Source organism: Ochotona curzoniae, unplaced genomic scaffold (assembly GCF_017591425.1).
Source record: "Ochotona curzoniae isolate NIBS_2020 unplaced genomic scaffold, NIBS_Ocur_1.0 scaffold_4701, whole genome shotgun sequence".
Taxonomy (NCBI): domain Eukaryota; kingdom Metazoa; phylum Chordata; class Mammalia; order Lagomorpha; family Ochotonidae; genus Ochotona; species Ochotona curzoniae.
Genome location: NW_024467122.1, coordinates 4,599,535 through 4,620,758, shown reverse-complemented (window position 1 = coordinate 4,620,758; position 21,224 = coordinate 4,599,535). Strand labels below are relative to the sequence as shown.

The 21,224-nt window shown below is 53.7% G+C and overlaps 1 protein-coding gene across 5 annotated transcripts; it reads right to left on the bottom strand.

Annotated features, from left to right (window-relative positions):
- Nucleotides 1–1,629: 1,629 nt before the first annotated feature.
- On the bottom strand, nt 1,630–14,658 carry NR2F2 (nuclear receptor subfamily 2 group F member 2). 5 transcript variants are annotated; one of them, XM_040968970.1, is made up of 4 exons: nt 8,211–8,252; nt 7,811–8,090; nt 5,689–6,216; nt 1,630–3,102 (listed from the first exon to the last, which is right to left on the bottom strand). In XM_040968970.1, the coding sequence occupies exons 1-4, from the start codon at nt 8,250–8,252 to the stop codon at nt 2,828–2,830; spliced, it is 1,125 nt and encodes a 374-aa protein (XP_040824904.1). In that variant the 3' UTR covers nt 1,630–2,827. The 5 variants fall into 5 exon arrangements, with proteins under 5 accessions (XP_040824904.1, XP_040824906.1, XP_040824903.1 ...); XM_040968972.1 differs by lacking the exons at nt 7,811–8,090; nt 8,211–8,252 and adding an exon at nt 14,048–14,658; XM_040968969.1 differs by having other exon boundaries at nt 7,811–8,281.
- Nucleotides 14,659–21,224: the final 6,566 nt, after the last annotated feature.

Genomic DNA, 21,224 nt, shown 5'->3' with positions numbered 1-21,224 from the left:
TAAACCGAATTCAAGACTCTAAACAGATCCTCCTCCAGTCACTCTAAACATATACAAGGGGTTTTGTTTTAACCGTTTGGAAAATTTTGAGCCCTGCTTTGCTCCCTGCTTTCCAGGCCCGTCGCTCGTTGCTGAAACTCAGGCGCAGGGAGTTTCAACGCCTAGACCGCATGTTTAAAGGCGTAATAAAACAGGGACTGTCTTTTTGCTTTGAAAATCATAAATTATAATTTAATGCCAATAATAATTTACAACAAATGGCTGTTTACAATCAACTAAGACAAAACAAACAAGAGAAAGGACCGGTGTTGTACTTAGTGGGGAACCTTCCCACTCGCAAGGATGGTGCTCGCAAGAGCAGAAGAAAATAAAACAGCCAGCCACTGCTACAACCTCGACCCACAGGTCAGCGGCCCGGGCGAGCACCCTCTCAGCAGGTTAAGGTAGCCCTGCCCACAGAGCGAGCTGAAGGTCAGCCGCAGGAGGCAGAGTTTGCAAGTCTCCCTGCATGGGCTGCAAGTGAGTACCAAAGTTTGCAATACACTTCATAAAATGATTTCCTCCCTGCCGCCCCCCTCAGCAGCCCTCCCCGCTAGCAGAACTCAACCACAACACTGTGGGTGAAGCATTTTGAGAGGGACAGCCTGGAACACATCTCTTTAAGAATCCAAATTGCAAGCTCCCAGCTCAGAGCTTCCTCCAAATCAGGAAAAAAAAAGTAGCAGGGGGTGGGGGGGGGTGAAGACTGAAACAGCTAGTTACTACTTGCAAATCAGCACAACCTGCAAAGTTCTCTCTCTCCTCTCTCTCCTCTCTCTCTCTCTCCTCTCTCTCTCTCTCTCTGCTTTTTCTTAATTAGGCTTCCAAGCACAAAGGATCCCAAGAGCAGCACAGATTGTATCTACACAATCGGATATGTCCAAACGTCCGTGTGTTTCTCTGGACGCAACTTCCATGGAGAAGCAGTCCCTTGCCCAGTGCTCCTGCCCTCCCAGAATGGAGGCGAGGGGGAGGGGAGAGGCAGCCCCACCGCCAGGCCCGGGGACAGACCCCGCACTGCTGCACTGCTCTGTCACCCTGGCTGTGGAATCCTCTCCCAACTACACGAGAGGAGAACCACGCAGTATTTTTAAAACTCACACCTACTTAAGGAGTAAACCTCACTGCAAACAACTGCCCTCTGTTTACAAGGCTGCGAGTAGCCTGCTGGAGCAATGTTCTGCACAACTGTCAGAAATGTACAAAAGGCTATTTTTTTTCTGATCATAAAATAGATACTGATCTTAAGATTTCTAATACCTTTCACAATACGTTCCCTAAGCAGGCACTTAAGTGTGACAAATATAAGGGCCTTTTTTTTTTCTTTCTCCTGGAAAATCCATTTTTAATTAAAAGGAGGATTAGGTGAATTGGGGTGGTTTACTATATCAGTATGGTACTTCCTAAACCATAGATAAACCATTAACTTTAGCTTCCCACCCCCCAACACACACTCCCAAATTAAACAGGCAAACACACTAGTCCACCTTTGAACAAACTGACTAAACAAATGCAGACCCCCGGCCCAGCTCAGCGAGAGCTTTAAAAGGGCTCTTGTCGAAGCACAGTGACTGGGGACAGCAAAACAGGTTTCAGATATCAAATAATATTTTAATTTCTGAATACTTTCAATTTCCTTGGAATATAACACACAAAGACTCGACCAAACAGTTCAGTTATTATAACTTTTACAGTATACAGAAATGTTGCACTTAAAAAAAAAAAAACCTTCAGTTTTTTTAAAACACAAACTGTAAACTCTAAGATACTGAACCAATCACGTTCACCTACAAGTGCCAACAGTGTTATTTTGTCATGCTGATTTCAATGGTATTTTTTAAAAAGGGAAAATATCAACAATTATAATACAAAGGGCTTGCAAATATACAAACAGAGGAGTCTCAATAGCAGTTCAAGAACTAAGCGGGACCCAATTCAAATTACAAAAGTTCACTTTTTATTCAAAACCTCAGCATGTGTCTTGGACACATTCCTTGGCTGCCAATAAATTCCACAGTTCATTCTCTTTCTTAAAATATGTTTAAAAAGCTAGGTTTGTCATTGTGTCTCTGCGGGGGAGGGGTGGGCTGGGGGAAGTTAAGTGTTGCTTGTGGTTCTTCCCGTTCACTAATTAAGAGTGCTCAACTTCACCTAACATTTTTGGTCACCACTTGTAAGTGCGTTTCCATCATCTTTGAGTTGCCTTTTAAAAGTTTTATGTCTTCCTATGATATTTTCATGGACTCAGTTTTAATTCTTGCAGAACATATACTTTAATGATACACAGTTTTTAAGAAGCCAAGATTATATCAAAACTTATTATAGAACCACAGAATAAACTGGTTTGGAACCAGAAAAATACAAAAAAAGAACAGCTAGAGGTACATAGACACAGGACAATTAATAATTTGGAAAAAAAAAAAGACTTACTTTCTCCATTCTGCTAATTTTCTCCCAATCTCCTTAAATGCACTTTTAGTAATATTTTTCAAAAAATTTACCAAAAAAAGAAAAGACTAATTTCCTTTTTATACAAAAATGATAAGTAGCAAGTTGTTCTGACCGACACAGGAGTTTTTTTTTTTTTTTAATGCATTCTGTAAAAGTTCATTTGACAGTCTTTTTTTTTGGAAATTCACAGTCCATTAAATTCTTCCCCTCTCTTCTTTTAGCAAACATGCAACATCCTTTTATATCCTTTCTTAACAGAAGGAAATTAAGCAAACAAACCAGTCTTTTGCCTTTTCTTTCTCTGCTTTACTCTCCCTTCTCATTTTGATTTATTTATTTATTGAATTGCCATATAGGGCCAGTTAAAACTGCTGCCGGACAGTAACATATCCCGGATGAGGGTCTCAATCGGGGTTTTACCTACCAAACGGACGAAAAACAATTGCTCTATGACTGAGGAGGAGACGGTGCGCAGGGAAGGCAGTCGGAGCAAAAGCTTCCCGAACCGCGTTGGCTGGTTGGGGTACTGGCTCCTAACGTATTCTTCCAAAGCACACTGGGATTTTTCCTGCAAGCTTTCCACATGGGCTACATCAGACAGACCACAGGCATCTGGAAGAGAGTTAAAAAAAAAAAAAAAAAGAAGAGGAAGAGGAAGATTTCAGTCATCAGATTAAGAGGTTTGAAATGGGTCACATGAGGTGTGTGCTCTTGGTCAACTTGCCCCAACCGGAGACTGAGCAAGTGCCTAGGGACTGAAGCGTGCTGCTGGTGCTGGAGGTAGAGTGAGTCAGGGACCATCGTGCGGGGGGGGCGGGGGGCTGCAAATCCAGCACATCTTCCTCTGCTGCAGTCCTCAGGCTGGTCAACCAAAAGGCCCAAGCAAAAGTGCATTGAGTCTTTCTGGCCCAAGTCAGTAAACAGACAAAACAGATAAAACCCAAACCGCCAAGCTCCTCCCCCTCCTCCTCTGTAAATAATAGTTTGGCCCATAATTATATAGTGTGGTGGTGGTTGGGGGGGCAGGCAATAACCTGGCCCAGCACCGAGTAATGGCGTTTGCGACCCAGCCGCAGATTCTCCCCAAATAGGGCGACTCATTTTTCTTCAGTCTTTGAAACTGATTTAAGTGGCCCTTTAAAACTGATCTTGTCAGTTTAGCCTATTGAAAGGCAGCCATGCAAGCTGTGATCTCTCTGTTCATTTGAGCTGTTTCTTTCCCCCCCTTTCTTCTCTCTTTTTCTCCCACCCCCTTTAGTATTATTATTTTTTTAAAACCCAGGTCCCTCCAAGAAGCACCCCCCCCCCCGTTATCTTCTGGAAAACACTTTTCTTTTTCTGATAGGTGAAAAAAAAAATACAATAAGTGTCTTTGAAATGAGAGGCTTCTTAGCGAAGGCGGTTCAGGTTGTGACCTGACCTCTCGGGGCTCCCCAGACAAGACTGGGGTTAACACACGCATACTGTGAATCATTAAAACAGATATTCCAAAACAGCCACTTCCACCCCAAGAACACGATGCGAGCCTCTGCATGTGTGCCTCCTGCTGCAGCATGCAGAGGTGTCCGGGCCATCAGAAGGTCTCCCTGCTCTGCACTCCTTCCCTGCCCATCCGAATCAGATAACAAGGACCTTTCTCGCCTCCTCAGGCGATTTGCATTCTGCACACAGACCTCCACACTTTGCAAATAGTAATAAATTAAACTGCTACGACAGTATCAGGCATTTTTTCCCTTCCAACACCAAGGGCAAGGCTTGGAGCTAACAATGATACCCAGAAATTGAGCCACCCCTTTCCCCTCCATCCCAAACCCTGGGCTGGCTGGCAGCTTATGCACGAAGGGGATGGGGGTGGCTGTGGGGCAGGGGGCCAGCCAGCATGCCCTCTGGCATCAGGCAGGCATTCTAGATGTCACAGGCTTGCCAGAAAAACCCATCCAGGTCCAACCCCTGTGGGTGGCTCCTGTCCACCCAGCCCCGGCTCTATATGGACTTCAGAAAGCAGCATTTGGGTAGCTGGGGGGGGGGGGCTCCTATGTGAAAAGTGGCAAGCTCTACCAAGGCACAGGCTGGAGACAGAGCAGAACCTGCAGCTGCCACAGACTCAGCTGAGGACTTTAGGACCCCAGACTTCTTGCAGACACAGAGGAAGGCTCTATGGGCCTCCTTTTTGTTAATCACAGAAACTGTACATCTCTCCTGGTTTGCTGATTACACAAGCTGACACCAAGTGCAGCAGGCAACCAGCTTCCAACCCCCTTGCCAATGCCCAAACCTTTGCTATTCTTAATTGGGAGCCCCTTTCCCCTTGCAACCATGACAAAGGGATCAGCTGACAACTTATACAAGTGTGTGTGTGTGTGTGTGTGTGTGTGTGTGGAGTGATGTTGCTGCTGGCTGGGGGAGGGTGCAATTCCCGTGCACCTGTCTTTGCTGAGCCCTGCCTGAAGGCAGCCAAAGGCTCAGGCGTGGCCTGGAATGGAAAACCAGCCACCTTCAGAAATCATCTGGCCTCAAGAGTTCATTAATATCACATCTATTACTCACACAGGTTAAACTACATGCAAACTAATTAGATTTCATAATGCAGTCAATGATGGTTTTACATCGCCAGCAACACTCCTCCAGCCCGAGTTGGCGTGCACTTCGGGTTGCCTGAAGGTTGCCTGGTGTGTGCTGGGCGGGCCAGGGCAGGAGGGAGCCTCTGCTTCTGCTCTCACCTGACAGTGGTCGTGGTGGCCTTGCCCCCCTTCCCCAGCAATCGGTGCCCTCAGGTAGGTGGCCTCTGCCTGCAGTGCCCACTCAAACTTTTTCCCTTCTGCAGGCTGCTCCCCTGCCCCTTGGGGCATCTCCAGGAGGCTCCAGGGAAAAAAGCCAGGATGGAGGGAACACGCCTAGGACCTGGGACTCAGAGAGAGGAGAGCATGTCCCAGCCAGGCCAGGGGAAGAGAAGGAGCATCTGGAGACAGTGCTGCGGACCCTCTGGGGAGTCTGCTCCCAGCTGCCTTCCTGCAGCCCAACCACCTTCTCTGCCCAGGCCAGGCCTAGCCTTCCAGGCAGCAGCACCCAGTCCCCTCCTCAGGCTCCATTCAACAGTGTGACCTGCGCAGGGCGGTGGAGGGCTGGACGAGCCCTGGGGGACTGCTAATTCTCTGGGCCCCAAGGACCCCCAGCATGCCAGCACAGGCTTCTGCATACCTGAGGTGAACAGGACTATGGCCTTGAGGCAGCTGTACTCGGCCGAGTCGACGTGCAGCGCCTTGAGCTTCTCCACTTGCTCTTGGAAGATCCGTATGTGGTCCATAAAGGCGACCACCCGGTCGGCCGACATGGGCGAGGCGTGCAGGCCGGCGGCGGCCAGGAGTGGGGCAACGTGCAGGGGCATGGAGCACTGGGCCGCATTCAACACGAACAGCTCGCTCCAGGTGAGGCGAAGCAGGGCCACCTGGTCCGTGATCTGCAGGTCGGGGAAGAAGGGGATGTTCCGGGCCCACTCGACGGCGCTGAAGAGCATCCTCGCGGCCAGTTCGCAAATGTTCTCGATGCCCATGATGTTGTTGGGCTGCATGCACTGGCTGCCGAAGCGCGACGTGGGGTAGGGCTCGGCGCGCAGCAGCAGGGAGATATATCCGGACAGGTACGAATGGCAGTTGAGGGGATCCCCGTTGGTCAGCGCGAACTGGCCATGGGTCGGCTGGGTGGGCGGCATCCTGCCTCGCTGTACCGCTGCGGGAGGAAAGGAGACCACAGTTAGTGACCGGGCTAGGCCCCCCGGGGTTCCCTCTCCCCTCCCCCCAAGATCTGAAACCGGCCTGACACTCAGCCTGACCCCAGACCCCAGCAGCGCCAAGCACCAAAACACAGGCCTGCTGGAGCGGCCCCGAGCAAGGCGGCTCTGGGCTCGGTTCGCCACCCAGGCTCGCTCCGGCCGCCACAGTCGCGCACTTGCCTCCGAGGCCTGCCCGGGGCTGGTAGGCCGAGGACCCGGAATTGGCCACCTCGCCTGGGGCGGGGGTCCCCGCTCTGTGGGCGGGATGAGGCATTCTGGGGGCATCTTTCTTCTTTACTGCTAAACAGCTGATATTTCTTATTGATTGGAGGAGAGGGAACGGGAGGGGCGTCTTGGAGTTGGGGGTGGGGAGGCAGACTAGACGCGTTTGCAGAAGAAACAAGGGCTCGCAGGGGGACGGCCAGTGGCCACCCCGGAGCGACCCTTCCCAAGCCCCTCGGCTCCAGCCGCAGCCAGGCGGGGAACCCCCGCTGAGCGGCGCGCGGGGGGAGCCCTGCTAGCTCCCAGAAAGCAGCCGCAGGGAGAGGGCGGGGAGAGAGAGAGAGAGAGAGCTTGGAGAGAGGAGAGAGAGGCCGGTGGAGGCTTGAGGAAGCCGGGCAGAGGGAGCAGGCGGCCGGCGCGGGCGCAGCGCGGGCAGGAAGGGCCGCGGGGTCGGAGAGAGCCAGCTCTCCTGGCCTCCGCTCGGCGGCTGCTGCTGCTGCTATGTGACTCCGGACCGGGAGAGTCGCTCTCGCAGAAACACAAAGGAAGCCCGGCGCCGGCTCCACTCGGCCCGGCCCGGAGCCCGCGCCCGGCGCCGAGCGCGCCATTGGCGGCGCCCTGCTCTCGGCGCTCGCCCACTGCACATCACAAAGACCCGAGCCGCGCGGGGCGCGAGCGGCCGCCCCTCGCCCACCCTCGCCTACGCCCCGTCGCGCTCCACGTTTCAAAAGTGAAAGGGGAAAAAAAGAAAAAAGAAAACAAAGTATTATTTTTTCTCCAACAGAACGTTAATCCACGGAGGGTCACTTGAGAGCGCTGCCCGAGCGGCAGCGTTAATACGGCGAAGTGCATAAAATTGCCATTTGTAATTTGAACCTCCTGTGCAAAAGTACAATCTCAGGTTGTTTTTTTTTTTTTTTTGAGAGGGTGGGGGCTGGGGAGAGGGGATGGGAGGAGGGACATATGTTGAACATGCAGGAAAAACAAGGGGGAGAGAGTGTGCAAGAAGTAAAGCAGGTTTTAAAACACCACTACCACCACTACCACCACAAGCATCACCACCACCACCACCCGAGCCTCGCAGAGAGGCCGGCTCGAGCAAACTTGCGGTCAGTGTGAAGGAAATGAGCAGGGCCCGAAGGGGGTGGGGGAGAGGGAGAGAGAGACAGAGAGAGAGAGAGAAAGAGAGAGAGACTCGGTCGGCCCCTGCCTGTGGCTGTAGGGCGCGGGTTCCACTGCAGAACGCGCAGCTCCGGAGCTCTGGCTCAGCGTGGTGACCCCGCGCAGGGCCCACGACCCCGGGGAAGGGGAGAGAGGAGAGGCCGATACCTTCCCGTCTCATGCCCACTTTGAGGCACTTTTTGAGGCGGCAGTACTGGCACTGGTTGCGGTGGTGCTGGTCGATCGGACAGTTCCGGTTGGCGCGGCACGTGTAGCTCAGGTTCCTCCGCACGCTGCGCTTGAAGAAGCTCTTGCAGCCCTCGCACGTGAACTGGCCGTAGTGCTTGCCGCTGGACTTGTCCCCGCACACCACGCACTCGATGTGCTGCTGCTGCTGCTGCTTGTCGCCGCCCGGGCCGCCGGGGCCGCCCTGGCCGCCGGCCGCCGTCTGGGCCGGCGTGCTGGCCGGGCCCCCCTGGCCGGGCGTCTGCGGCGTGTGCGGGGCGCCGGGCGGCGGGCCGGGCACGGGCGGCGCCTGCGAGGCCTGGCTGCCCTGAGAGCCGGGCACCTCGTCCTGGGGGTCGCGCCACGTGCTGACTACCATTGCCATATCTATGGGGGCCGCGTCCGGACTTCCTGCTCCCCTGGCTGCGGGTGGCGGCGGCGGGGCGGCGGTGGCGGCGGCAGCGGTGGCGGCGGCGGCTCCCGGGTCTCGGGCTCCTGCGCGCCGCCTTTTGTGTGTGCGAGGGTGCGAGAGGGCGCGGGAGGGCGCCCCGGGTGCCTCGGGGCTAGTTGGTGGAGGTTGGTGAGTTTTTCCTTTTTTGTTTTTGCTTTTGCAAAGTTGTGTCGATTGGTTGTCTGGCCCGGTGTGTTTGTTTTGTTTGTTTCCCTCGGCTCAGCTTGGTCGGTTTTGGGGGGCTTTCCGCCGGGAGGGGAGGGGAAGGGGGACCGGGGAGAGAGCGAGCGGGAGCAGAGCGTGGAGACAGGGAGGGGAGGGAGAGCTGCGAGTCGATTGTCTGGCTTCAAGACAGAAGTAGGAGGCAAAAAAAAAAAAAATCTCTCCAAAGATCTCGCTCGCTCGCTCTCCCTCCCTCTCTCGTCCACTCTCGCTCTCAGAGCTGGTGTGCAGCCCAGGAGGAGTCGGAGCAGGAGGAGGAGGAGGACGAGGAGGTGGCGGCGGAGGAGAGAGGACTGTCCGGGGGCCAAGTCCAGGGCAGCCCACAGTCAGCCATTCAGGAAAGCCATCGAAATCGGGAGGACGGCGAGAGCGGACGCGCCCAGGGAGCCGGGCAGGCCGGGGCGGAGGCCAGCGGCCCGCAGAGTGGCCGGAGCGCTGCCCGGGTCCGGGGGAATCAGCATGAAAGTGGTCCGCGTCGGGCGCCGCGCGGCGTCGTCCCGGCGCTGGGCCCGCCGCCGCGCCTCCGCCGCCCGGCCCGGGCGCCCGCCGCGCGCCTCGCTCTCCGGGGCCGCCGCCCGCTGTGGCCGGCCCGAGGCCGCCGCCGCCGCCGCCGCCGCTCCCCGCGGGGCCGGCCGGGCCGCCGCCGCCGCCGAAGCCGCCGGGTCGGGCCCGGAGCCGCCGCCGCCGGAGCCGCCGGGTCTAGCGCCGCCGCCGCCGCTCCAGTCGCCGCTGCTGCCGCTGCTGCCGCCGCCGGAGCCGCCGCTGCTGCCGCTGCTGCCGCCGCCGCCGCACGCGCATAGGGAACGAGTCAGCTCGCCGGCGGCGGGGGAGAAGGCTCGGCAAGGAGGGCAGCCCGGCACCTAGAAGCGCATCCTCGGTGCGCGCAGGGGAGAGAGACGGAGAGGGAGAATGAAAGAGGGGAAGAGGCAGCGCGGCAGCCGGAGAAAGGAGGCAACTCGGGGAGAGGAGGAGGAGGAGGAGAAAACACACGCGCGCACGCACACACACACACCGCGGAGAGAAAAGAACAGAGCATCAAAGTGATCAAATATGCTAAAAAGGGGGGCGCGGGAGGGAATGCGATTTATAGGCGCCGGGGCTGGCAGAAGTGGCTTCTCCGCGATCGGCTCACCGAGCTCTCTATATAGTGAACTTTGACACGACTGCTGCAACTTAGCGCACGTTGCCATGGCGACGGCGCGCCTTATAAGGCAGCCGCCGGGGTTGGCCTGGCCAGGCGCGCGCGCGCCGCCCCCTCGCCGTCATTGGCCGGAGCGCCATGGCGGCCGCGGGCGCAGCCCGGTCCTAGCGCGAGCGGCGTGGCGGCGGCGCGGGGCGCGGGGCGCGGGTGCGGGCTGGGGGCGGGGCGCGGGGCGCGGGGGGAGGGGGCCGCGTGCGCCCGCCGGCCCCGGGGAGCGCGCCCCCCGTGCCCGCACCCCCCGTGCCCGCACCCCAGCTTCGGCCGCGGCGGGGAGCGGCGCGCACACACACGCGCGCACACACATGCACACACGCGCGCACACACACACACACACGCACACACACACACGACGCCTCTTAAAGGCTCCGCTTGCCGCTCGCCAGGGAAGCGAGCGGGGACTTCGCCTCTCGCAACTTGGCGCAGCCCCCGAGCCCGCTGCCCGCGCGCGCACCGCCGGGGACTGGCGCAGCCCGCTGGCCCACCGCGCGCAACGCCCAGCAAAGTTCCCGCGGCTGCTCGGTGGCAGAGGGGCGGCGGCGGGGAGCCGCAAGGTGCCGGAGCCCAGCACGCGGGCACTGCCCCAGACCCGGGCTTTGGCCAAACCCGGGAGGTGGCAGAGCCCTCTGGCTGGCTGGGTCAGGCGGCCCTTTCCCACCCCGCCCCCCCCGAGAGGGGGTGGGGAAGCCCTTTACTGGCTGGTCTGGCCAGGGCTAACATTTCCTGGGTAGGTGGCCTGACGTTGAATCGCTCGAGTTAAGCATCTTGGATGCTGAGAGAAGCACAAGGAGACTACATCTCATTGTCATGACGCAATTACAATCAATTTCCGCCAACTTTATCCTCCTCTCTTAGGTCTTTGCAAACTCCGAAGTCCCGGTCCCGCCAGCCCCGGCCGCAGTGCTCCGAGGAAAGAGCGCTCGGCCGGCTGACGGACAGGCGGGGGTGGCCGCAGCCCGGCCGCGCACACAGGCGTGTCGGCGCACAGGCATCGGATGCACATTTGTCAATGTACGCAGACAAAGAATTGGGCGACTGGGTTCCTGCGTCCTAGAACAGTTGAGGAGGGACCTCATTGTTCTGCAAGTCCCCGTTAAGCATTCATACAGTCGTGAAAACACACCCAGAGATTCTGCCCCACATTGGAAATCACACCAGCTCCAGCTCACCACACAAACCACACGCGTAACAAGCCACCTTCTCCCTCAGGAGTCTGCCTATGACATGGACAACTTCAGCGTCTGCTCCATGTGCGAAAGCCACCGAGCTGGCCCCCGAGTGCAAGGCGTGTTGGCTTACAACCTCAGATAGCTCCCTGGAACGCACCACAGCTTCCCATGCCTTTTCGTGAGCTGCCGTTCTTCCACGTTTATACCAGAAAATTATGTTTCCGCCAGACACACTTTGCAATCAAGAAAAACTGTATGCCGCCAAGCCAACCAGGTTTATGGACAATTAAAACATTTAACACAAAAGACGCTGAGCTCTGGGGAAAGCATGAGCACTTATGAAGAGGAAATGGACGACTGCGGAAAGGCATCCCTGGTAGCTCGAAAAATTGGTGAGATAAGGTATTTTAAAAAAGAAACTCTGCGTTTAATTGACATGTGTAGATTGCAGTTTGTGTTCGATTCCCTTCGCACACATAGAGGCAAAACAGGAGGTCAGAGCTAAGTGGAGGGGTGAGCAGCGAGGGCTGGCGTTTTAGGGACAGGGCAATTCTGCGTCAGCCCCTCTCCCGAAACCAGCTTGCTCGACCCTCCGTCTCGCTGCGAGGCGTTGGCAGAGTTCACAGAAGCTGTAGGTGTTGGGATTATTTGAAAGTTGTAAACACACACACACACACCAAACCGACCACCACCCAGGAGCCTGTAGTCCGCCGTGGACCAAGATAAACCTGAGCTATTAAACATCAGAGCGAAGCTGGACTCAAAAACTTGAGGTTGATTAGAGACACAGTGTAATTTTCTCTTAAAGAAGACAAGAGGGATGGAAAAGAAATCATTTCTAAGGGACAGGTTTGAGATCCCAGCCCCCCTTCAATCTCTGTGATTCGAGCAATTGCCTAATTCCACATATGTCAGTAGATTAAGGGCAAACAGCCTAGATACAGTGGGACTGCAATTGAGATAGGAAATCTAATGGGTATTCTCATCTCAATTTAATAGAAGATGAGAATAATTGATTATAGGGAAATCTTAATCTTGTCTCCTGAGTGCGGGGCCGTCCACGGCAACATGTTCATCTTTTATTAAAAAAAAAAAAAAAAAAAAAGAAAGAAAGAAAGAGAAAAGGAGGCTCGTGGTCCCCAGGCCAGGCAGAGATTTTTTGGAATCTGAAGTTCGCTCTGCTGGCCTTCGATTGAAAATAGAGAGCTTCCCAGCAGCTTTCCTGTGAAATTGGAGCCTGCCAGGCACACGACCGCAGGGCTGCCCTCAAGTCAGAGGTGTTTCTGAATTTTTGAGACTCATTCAGTTATGGAAGTGCTGTCAGGTTAAAGAAATCACTATATGAACTGTAGTTAATATTACTGTGCAGTAGACACAGGGACAGCAGACTAGGAAGAAAAAAGAAGCAAAAAAAAAAAATGTTTTTAAAGGTCTTCCTCAGAGATGCTTACTCGCCTGGACGCCAAGATTAAAAAGCTCAAACACTAACCAATATATATCAATATATTGTTCTTTTCTTTAAAAAAAAAAAAAGAAAAATTCAGGCCAGGCTTTTATTGCAGATGTAAATTTATTTTAATGAGAGGAATGGCAAGCTTTAATTTGGCTGGAGAAAGCTGGAATAGCATTTCTCTTAATCTGGGCAGACAAACACACACGCAGGAGTATGATTTTCTTGCAGAAAGCGGCTGGATGGGTTGTAATTCTTTACAGATTAAGTCACACTGTGAATACAGAACCCAGCAAATGCCGAGTTTAACTCTGAACTCGGGGGAAGCCAGTTCTGTGCACCAGGACTCATTGAATTCCTCCTTTCCTTCAATCTAGTCCCTGTGTGTTTTTCTCTTCCACCACACTGACGCTCCATGAATAGGGAAAGGGGCTTCCATTGTGTCCCTCTGAACTTCCAAGTCAATGCAATTTTTAACCACTGGCTAGTGGTACTTTGAAAATCACCAGGGGCTGTCAGAGTTGGGGCCTCTGAAAAATTTACAGTGCTAAATCAGAGCATATGCTGGGAGGGAAAAAATTGCTGAAGATTGCAGCTAGTACAGTATCTGTCTGCCCCCTAGTGTAAGAGTCCTCGCCGCCTAAAATTCAACTTTAAAAGAAAGCGAGCTCTTAAAGGGAAACGACTTTGGGCTCACGTAGACACTGCAGAATGAAACTTCTGTACATTTAATCTGAATTATTCTCCGGGATTTAAAATTAATTGGCTTTGGCGTGGTTGGACTGTACTCGGATCTCTCCACCTCTGCGTTTCCCGAGTCACTGGTGAAGAGGTGATGATTTTTTTTTTTTTTTGAACTGGGTTTCTGTGCGTCCCCCTCACCCCCTCCTCTCTTTTTTCTTTCTCTCTGTCTCTGGCGTCTCTCTCCCTGGCTTTTTAAAAATGAGAGACCGTTCCCTGAACGCTCTGGACAGAGCACAGCAATGCTTCTTAAGCCAGCCCGGCGCGGTTGCAATAGACAGCCAAAAGTTAAACGTTTGCCTGAAATCCGCACGCCAGCTCCGCCACCCCGCCGGATGGTGAGTACCCCGTCTCGTCGCGGTTCTCCTGGCTTAGCCGGGCGCTCGCCTCCCCAACCGGCGGCCGAGGACGCCGGCCACCGCTCCGCTCGCGCCCTGCCTGCCTGCCTGCCTGCCTGCCTGCCTGTCAGTTGCACAAGGTTGCAAAACGCAGCGCATACAGTAAATTCGGATACTTAGCGCGAGCCTAACAGCTCCTTGGTTAGAAAACCGAGTCGCATACTCCTTGGAAAGCCACGCTTATACGACTGGTTTCGGCTTTTTCTATGGAAGGAAATGAGTTTGAGGAGACAGGGCGAGATGGGAGGCTCCGCAGTCTTTATGCTTCGGCTTAATCATATTTTGGCAGCTTTGCAATTGTATTTCCCCCTTCTCCCCCCTGCACCACTTCGCCTACCACACCACACATGTAATAAAACATGGCAATGCAATGAATTGACTCTGCCCCCCCTTCCCGAAACCCCTTAAACCACAGTCCTAGGCATTCCACACACGTTAGCAAACCGATTTTTTGAAAAAACCCCAAGTCATCCCCAACCCCACACAGCACAAGGAGAAAAGTGAGAAAGGAGAGAGAGAGAAGAAAGAAAAAATACTGTAAGTAAACATACCAAAACCATATTTGCCTTGTTCAAGGTCCCAAACCGCTTGCATCTTCCTTCTAAACTGGAAGAACTCTCCTTTAGTTTGGCGAGTGAAATAAATGCTTTGTTGGCCCCCTGAAAAGATGTGTCTTTGATAATTAAAGAGAATCGCTTCCTCGGTGTTTATCTAAGCGATTGTGCAAACTGATAAAAAGTAGGCACTAGCCTGCAGGGAAAAAGAGGAAAGGTGAAGGGAGAGCTCTTCCACCTCCAGGAAGTGCTTCCCCATGTACCAGGCGCTAGCTCGCAGCCTTGGAAAACCCTGCGTGCTAACTTTAGAGAGACAAGGTTTCAGGGAGCTCTCTACTTAGCTGCAGAGGAATGCAAGCCTCGCCTTTAAGAAAAAAATCCCCAAACCGTAGGTAGGAGATGTCGGGAGTGATCCTTGTCTCTCATCTCATTCCTTAGAAGGAAGAGTGCGTTGTTACACCTTGTTTGGGGCTGGAAAGACGAGACTTTAAAAACACCCGTCCAATTGAAAAAAATCTCCCAACTTAATGAGTTTAGTCGGAGGTTGGAGCAACCGGCTCAGCCTCAACAGAAAATCGCCAACTACGGGAGATGTGGCAGAGCAAGACCGAGGCACAGCCAAATTCCACTGTTTGGGGTCGGGAGGGATGGAGACTAATCCTAAAGCAAGTTGGAAAAAAACAGAGGTGGGAGAGGAGGGGATACAGCAGCAGCCTCGCAGACTGGCAGGCAGGCTTCCCTCGCCCTGGAGCACAGATAGAACTTGAAACAGGAGGACAACAATATTTTCCTAAGAATCTGATGGATCTTCAGTGTCTACTTTTAACACAAGGCCCCCCAGCTGAGTCCCCCCCCCAGCCCGTCTCCCCTGTGGATTGTGCCTCTCCCCCTTTCCCGTCCCTAGTCTAGAACTTTCCTGAAGAGGAACTCTATGTCTTGGGGGGAGGGGTTACCCTCTTCATGCCTCTATGGCAGGAATACTCAGCTCACCCCTCTTTTCATTCTCTCCCCACAACAAATAAAGAGAGTATGACTACAGTCCACTGGCGAAGATTGGGGATAAACTGCACTGCCTCCCACACTTTGAATATGGTTTTAAGTCATGGAGTATTTCTTTGGGAGGGGTGGAGATTGTTTTGTTTTAAGAGGAAGAATAATAGGGAAACATGGATCTTTCATTTTAGGAGCCTGTTATGGGAAGATGTATGTCAGACTTGACAAATGGAACTAACGCTCTTCGGCTGCTTCTTGTCCTTGTCTTAAACAGGAATTAAGTTAAACACAGTGCTGAATGTTAATTACATGTTTACTGGCTAATGAAAATTACAAATGGTTTTGCCACCTCAAACAATGATGAAAACTCTGAAGACACTGTAATTATATACTTTGAGGGAAATAACTCAGAATATTGATCATAAGAAGTGTAAATCTTTTTTTAACTATTCATTAATACCATAACTATGGGCTGCACAAGTTCCTCCTTGCGGTTCGTCTCATCAGTGATAGGAGCGGGTGGAGGGTGAGGCTCCTGGGAGGATGAACGCATTCTTTGGTGGAAGGAGGCCACTTGTGTAACTCAGGGGTGCCCCTCCCTTGCGCCCCGCCCCTTCAACCCCAGCGAAGGTCGGGCGCTGGGTGAGCCCGGAGGCCCACTGGGGGCTGGTGAAGGTGATCTTCACCTTGGGGCCTGTCCCTCCTTCCCCTCCCCTCCCCTTTTCTCTCCTCCTCTCCCTCCTCCCTCTCTTGCCAGGTCTGCTGTAGGACCACCTTCCAAGCTCGGACTCCGGGCCCACAAGCTGGCATTCTGGAGTCCTGAAGGGGAGGGGGGAGCTTTAGTGTCTGCAACTCACCTCAGCCCAGCACCGACACCTGACAGTTAGAAGCCCTCCTTTAGTCGGAGGTGGCTAGGGCAGCTCCTGGCCAAGAAGGAGGGGAGTGGGCATGGAGGTAGCTATTGGGTAAGGTGGCTCTGGTCACTGAACCAGAACTGGATTCCTCCGGCCTGAGAAGTGGAGAATTGCTTTTCTTTCTTTCTTTTTCTCCTTCTTTCTTTTTTGATTGTTGTTGTTGTCATTTTCTTTTAACTTTGGCCAGGGTTGGTGACCACTCGGATCGTGGGAGGTCAAGGGTGAGGGCTGCACCAACCGTAAAAGGTTGGCCTGGCCAGGCCGAAAAAGCCAATTGGCCAGGGCAGTGGGAACTGGTCAGCCACGCTGGCTCTGCCGAGGAGGCAATGGGGAAACCCACCCGAGCCTGGGTGCTGGAAGGGGTGCAGGACTCAGTGCAGGGTTTAAATGGAATATTCACGATTTTTTAAGTGCCCTAGGCTCATGGGACTGGAGTTCTCTTTCCCCCATGAGAATTCCCAAGGAACTGGGCTTTGTCTCAGGAGGAATGGAGTTTCTGAATGGTGTGAAAGGGACAGAGAGGGTCGCTTCCAATCGATTTTCCCTGTCCTTTCTGTCTTTTCGGATCAACGCCTTTCAATGGACGCAGAGGTGCTCTTTCAACCAAAAACTTGTGCTACATTTTCTGCCTGTATTGGCGCTAAATACAATAAGCATTGGGTAGATTTTTTTTTCTTCTTTGCTCTCTACAGCAAGAAAGCACCCTAATTAAATTGTTTTATGTGGACAGTCAAGACGGACCAATTAAGTATGCATTAGTATAAAGACAGAGTCTGCAGATAAGGCAGTGGACAGAACCCAGGGCAGGACAAAGAAGAGGCCGCCAGCGTCTGGGAGGGGCTGTGGACCTAGCAAGGTCGGGCACCCTCCTTTGGGGGCTCAGAGGGGTTGCAAAGGCTTGGCACCAGGTAAAAGAAGCACGAGCCGGCTAACAGGTGGGTGGTGGGGCTGGAGACCTTGTGGCCTGGAACCGTTGTCCAAGAGCCACGGGACCCAAGGGACTCTTGTCCCTCACCTTCCTCTCTGGCAGCTGAACCGGCCCAGGTGGATGGGTCATCGGACATCCCGGGAAGGGTCGGGGCGCCCCGCCCTACACCTTGCCCGTTTCCCGGAGACCCAGGTCTCGGGTGTGGCCCTGCAATGCTGAATCCGTGGGAGCCCAGTGGAGGCCAGTAAGGCCGGGGGCGCAGGCGGTGGCACCAGTCAACCTCGGGGCTGAAGAAGGCCTTCTCAATGTCTCTAGGCTCAGCGCGTTCCTGAAGCTTAGGCAAGGGGCTCCACACTGCCAGGAAAGTGAAAGTTGGCCCTGGACGCCCTGGGAATGGAGGGGCGTGGAGGCCCGACGCGGCCGGAGCAGGGCGAAGCCGGAGAGCGTGGAGGAAAGCTAGCGAGCAGAGGACCTACTGGGCCAGCGAGGCGACCCTGGGCTTCTTCATTCGCTCTCCGCCCTCCGCCCTTGGAGCAGCTCGCCCCAGAGGAGGTGACCCCCGGAGCAGGGACTAGGGCCTCCCTGCGCCACCGCGCGCGCCGTGATGCGTGGTCCCCTGGCTGTAGCGCCGTAGGGGCGGCGGGCCCGGCTCGCGGGGCGCACGGGGCGCCCTCGGAAGCGGGGGAGAGGGGGCGAGAAGGAGAGCCTGGGGGAAGCGGCTGAATGTCAAAAGCAAAAAGGTGGAAAAGCCGATTTTCCAGGCGCGCTTTTGCCCCCTCCCTCGCTGCTGGCCGAGGCTGTAAATCAGCGGCCGGCCACGAGGGCGGGAGCAGCCCCTCGGCGGCCCGGTGCGGCCCCGCCCGGCCCGAGCGCACCTCCCGGCGGGCCCCGAATCGATCCGCAGCCTAGCTGAGGATGCGCCGCACTAAATATTTACTGATCACACACAAATAGCCGGGGCTCCAACGATTTTCCTCTGTGAGGAGAGCGCGGAGAGAAGGGTAAATCATTTTATTAGTGTGGATAAAGCCCAGAGCACACTCCGGCCTGGAGTGTTTTAAGATGTGTCTTCAACGGGATGAAAAGAGTTAGGGAAATCGATACGGAGTGATTAGAAGCCCCCGGGGTGACCAAGGGGGACGGGGCTTTCAAGGATTTGGCGAGGCTGCCAGGGAGGGGAGTGAGCCTCCCGGGGGGCTGCCCGACCACCTCCAGGGAACTCCCCCAGCGCAGGCCCGCGTCCAGTCTGCTCGACGGGAGACGTGAGGGCGCAGCCGGCGGCTGGCTGGGCTGCAACCCAGCCCGGGCCCGCCGCGCCGGCGCCGAATGAGGGCCAGCCGGCCGCCGCGCGGTCCGGAGCTGGGGACTCGGGGCTAGGAGCCGCGCGGGCTCCACGCCGCGAGGCATAGTGGCCAGATGGCTTCAGGAGCTGATGACAGGTGCGGCGCGCCCACGAGGTCACGTCCGTCGCACGCGATCTCTCCGGGCTGTGTCCAGGAGGAGAGGTGTGGCCCAAACCTTCAGCTTGCAACTGCAACTTCGGGGGCTGTCCTGCCTACCTCCACTCCCCAGCTTTCTCCCCGACAGCCCTCTGGCCCTCCGTTCTTTTAATATTTTCGGGGAGGACCTGGTGATCCACCCAGGCTCGCCGACATTCCTTCCCACACACCCGGCGTCGAGGGAGGCCGACGGGTGGCGGAACCCATGGGATACGGCAGGACACTGGAGCGGCTCAGGGCAAGTGGGACGGACGAAGCCCGAAGACAAGGTGGAGGAAGGCCGGAGGCAGGGAGACCTGCAGGGACTCCCGGGACGCCCCGAGCTCTGCAGGGCGAGAAATCAGCCTTGGGGAGGGGCGGGCAGGAGGTCACATCCGGAGATGCAGCCGTGGCTGGGGCCCCCGGGCTGCTGCAGAGACCCCAAGCGGTGTAGGCTTCCAGGCTGGGGGGACTGAACAAGGTTGCGGACATTGCTGGGAGGACATCCGAGCAGCCGGGTCGTGGCGCTCAAGTGGCTTTGCACTTGTCAAGACTAGAGTCTCGCTCGCTAGCTAAGGTGCACAACCCCTCAGGTTCAAAGATGCTGCAGAAAATCAAGTGGGCACTATTGCGGGCAGAGGCGGGGTGCAAGGTGAGGAGAGATGAGAAGCGCCTTCGTTTCTTCTGGCTTTGTGGGCTCCTGATCTGTGGACGCTTCTTGCCCACCTCCTCTCTTCCCTAGCTACCTACAAGTATGTAGGAACGCGTGTGTCTGCAGGAAGCTCGGACTCCTCCTCCGTTTTCTGGGCAGCTTGAGGGACTCTGGTCTTCTCTGCCCTGCTTTTCGGTACAACAGGAAATAAAGCTGAGGATGCAAGTAAACATTTTCCAGAACGGAGAGTTATTATTATTATTATTATTATTAATATTCCCAGAGGATCGGAGCGATGCGTCCAGGTGTGAGGGGCTCGAATTCCTTTCTTGCTAATCCTCTCATTCCTGCCTTAGGAGTGACCAGCGTCGCAGACCTGACGGTGTCAGGAGCTGGGTCTCCATTAACCCTTGTGGGTCTTGGCCAGAGCGAAGGTTAACTACACTAATCTACCAAAAGGGACTGCAGCAAACACGGAGCAAACAAGGAAGGAAGGGAAGGAGAGAGACAGGGGAGAAGCCAAAAGGAAGGGCCGCGTCAGTGCATCCCAATTGCAAAGGTTTTGGATAAGCTCAGGCATCCTCTGAAAGGGCTTTCAAGCACAGCAGTCTCACCCAGCCCCACGCAGGCTCCTTGCAAATGGACCTCAAGCAAGAGGGAAGTGTAAGGCTGCCCAGTTCACCTTCAGTATATTTCCAATGTGTACACTGCCCTAGATTATTGTGTGAGGGAGTTTTGAAAAGTAAAACAAACCTTATTGCATCATTCAGTAAAAGTCAATGTAGACTCCCAGCAGTAGCCAGATTAGAGCTATGAAGTCTCGATAGGATTAGAAAAAATATGTTCTACTGACTTCAAATCTGGTCATGTTTCAGTGGACAGTTAGACACCAGGCAGGTGCAGGGTGGTGCCTGCACACCCTGTGTGGATGTTCTTGCTTCAGAAGTCGGTGGATGGATTCGAGACTCATATACTAAAGACCAGACAGACTGCCATTTGTGAATCCCAGAGTCTGGCAGAAAGCAGTGAAAAAAAAAAAAGTGTTGAATGAGCTGCTTGGAATCACTGTTTTAGAAATATAGGCTGCAGCACCTATTAATTGTAACACTGTTGTGGCTTGCAAAACCCATAGAAAGACAGTTCCAGGTTAAAAAAAAAATCAACTGTCCTCTTTGGTAGCTAAAGCAGGGCATTTAAACAAAAGATGTACCTACTACTATTTAAACACTCAGGAATGCATTTCTGCATTTCACTTTTCAGTGGATTAGTGAACTGAAGAAGCTATAGCTGGAAATGCTGGCGTCAGGGAGTTCTCTGCCCACCTGGCCAGGACTGCTGGGGGCTGCACATGCTCTCCATAGTAAGGTGATACTGCAAGGCAACTCCTGAGAAAATTCTGAAGGGCTCTTAAAGCGTGTGGGCATCGAACCCTACTTAGAATGGACAGAGTGGGGGAATGATTGAGTCTGTATTTTTTTCCTCTCTCCTAAGACTCTCTTAATGAAATTTTTAGGAGGACAGTTAATTTTTTAATATGTCAAAAAAGCATTAATCAAATGATATCAAGTGCAGTGATTTAAATGTGAATGTCTTAGGCGAATATCCAGATAAATTAATATTGTTAATTAAGGAAAATACAAGCAGAACAACCAATGGGGATTTATTGCACTTAATTTCTTTTGATTGCAAACTCAAGGTGAATTTCAGAAGAATAAGGAATAACTTCAGTACCATTGGCTTTACAAGGCTTGAAAAAAAAAATACAAAGCATGTGATTAAGGAAGTAGCCAGGTAGGTAGAGATAGACACCGAGACAGAAAAACATTATGCATGAATTTGAAAGTATTGAATCACATTACCAACTCCATTTCTTCTCCTAAAAGGTTAATTTGTTGAAATGGCAAGGCACATGTAAAAAAGGTAACTAAAGATAAAAATTTTGTGCAAAATTAAGAGGAGGTGATTTGACATCATATTCAGCTTCCTGATCAAAAGATGCATTAGCTCGGGAGTTTGCAAAGTGTGTTGTTTAAGGGAAATTTGCAATGGTCTCTTTCATTTTGAATGCAGGGCAGACAAAGGTACTTCTTTTATCCACTTAGTACAATTTAATATAAGGTGCTCAGCCTTATCCCAGTGACCGAGGTAAATTGATTAAGATGATGTCACTTTGAATGGTTGAAGCAAAAGTGAGCACATTAAAGCAAGG

Bases quoted from the DNA above. Each gene is read 5' to 3' on its own strand.
- NR2F2 (XM_040968968.1), bottom strand. From the start codon at position 8,252: ATGGCAATGGTAGTCAGCACGTGGCGCGACCCCCAGGACGAGGTGCCC. The intron at 6,253-7,810 runs GTATCGGCCTCT...CGGGGGGCCTAG, and splicing joins AGTGGGCATGAGACGGGAAG to CCCGGTCACTAACTGTGGTC. The intron at 3,103-5,688 runs GTATGCAGAAGC...ACTCTCTTCCAG, and splicing joins CATAGTCCTGTTCACCTCAG to ATGCCTGTGGTCTGTCTGAT.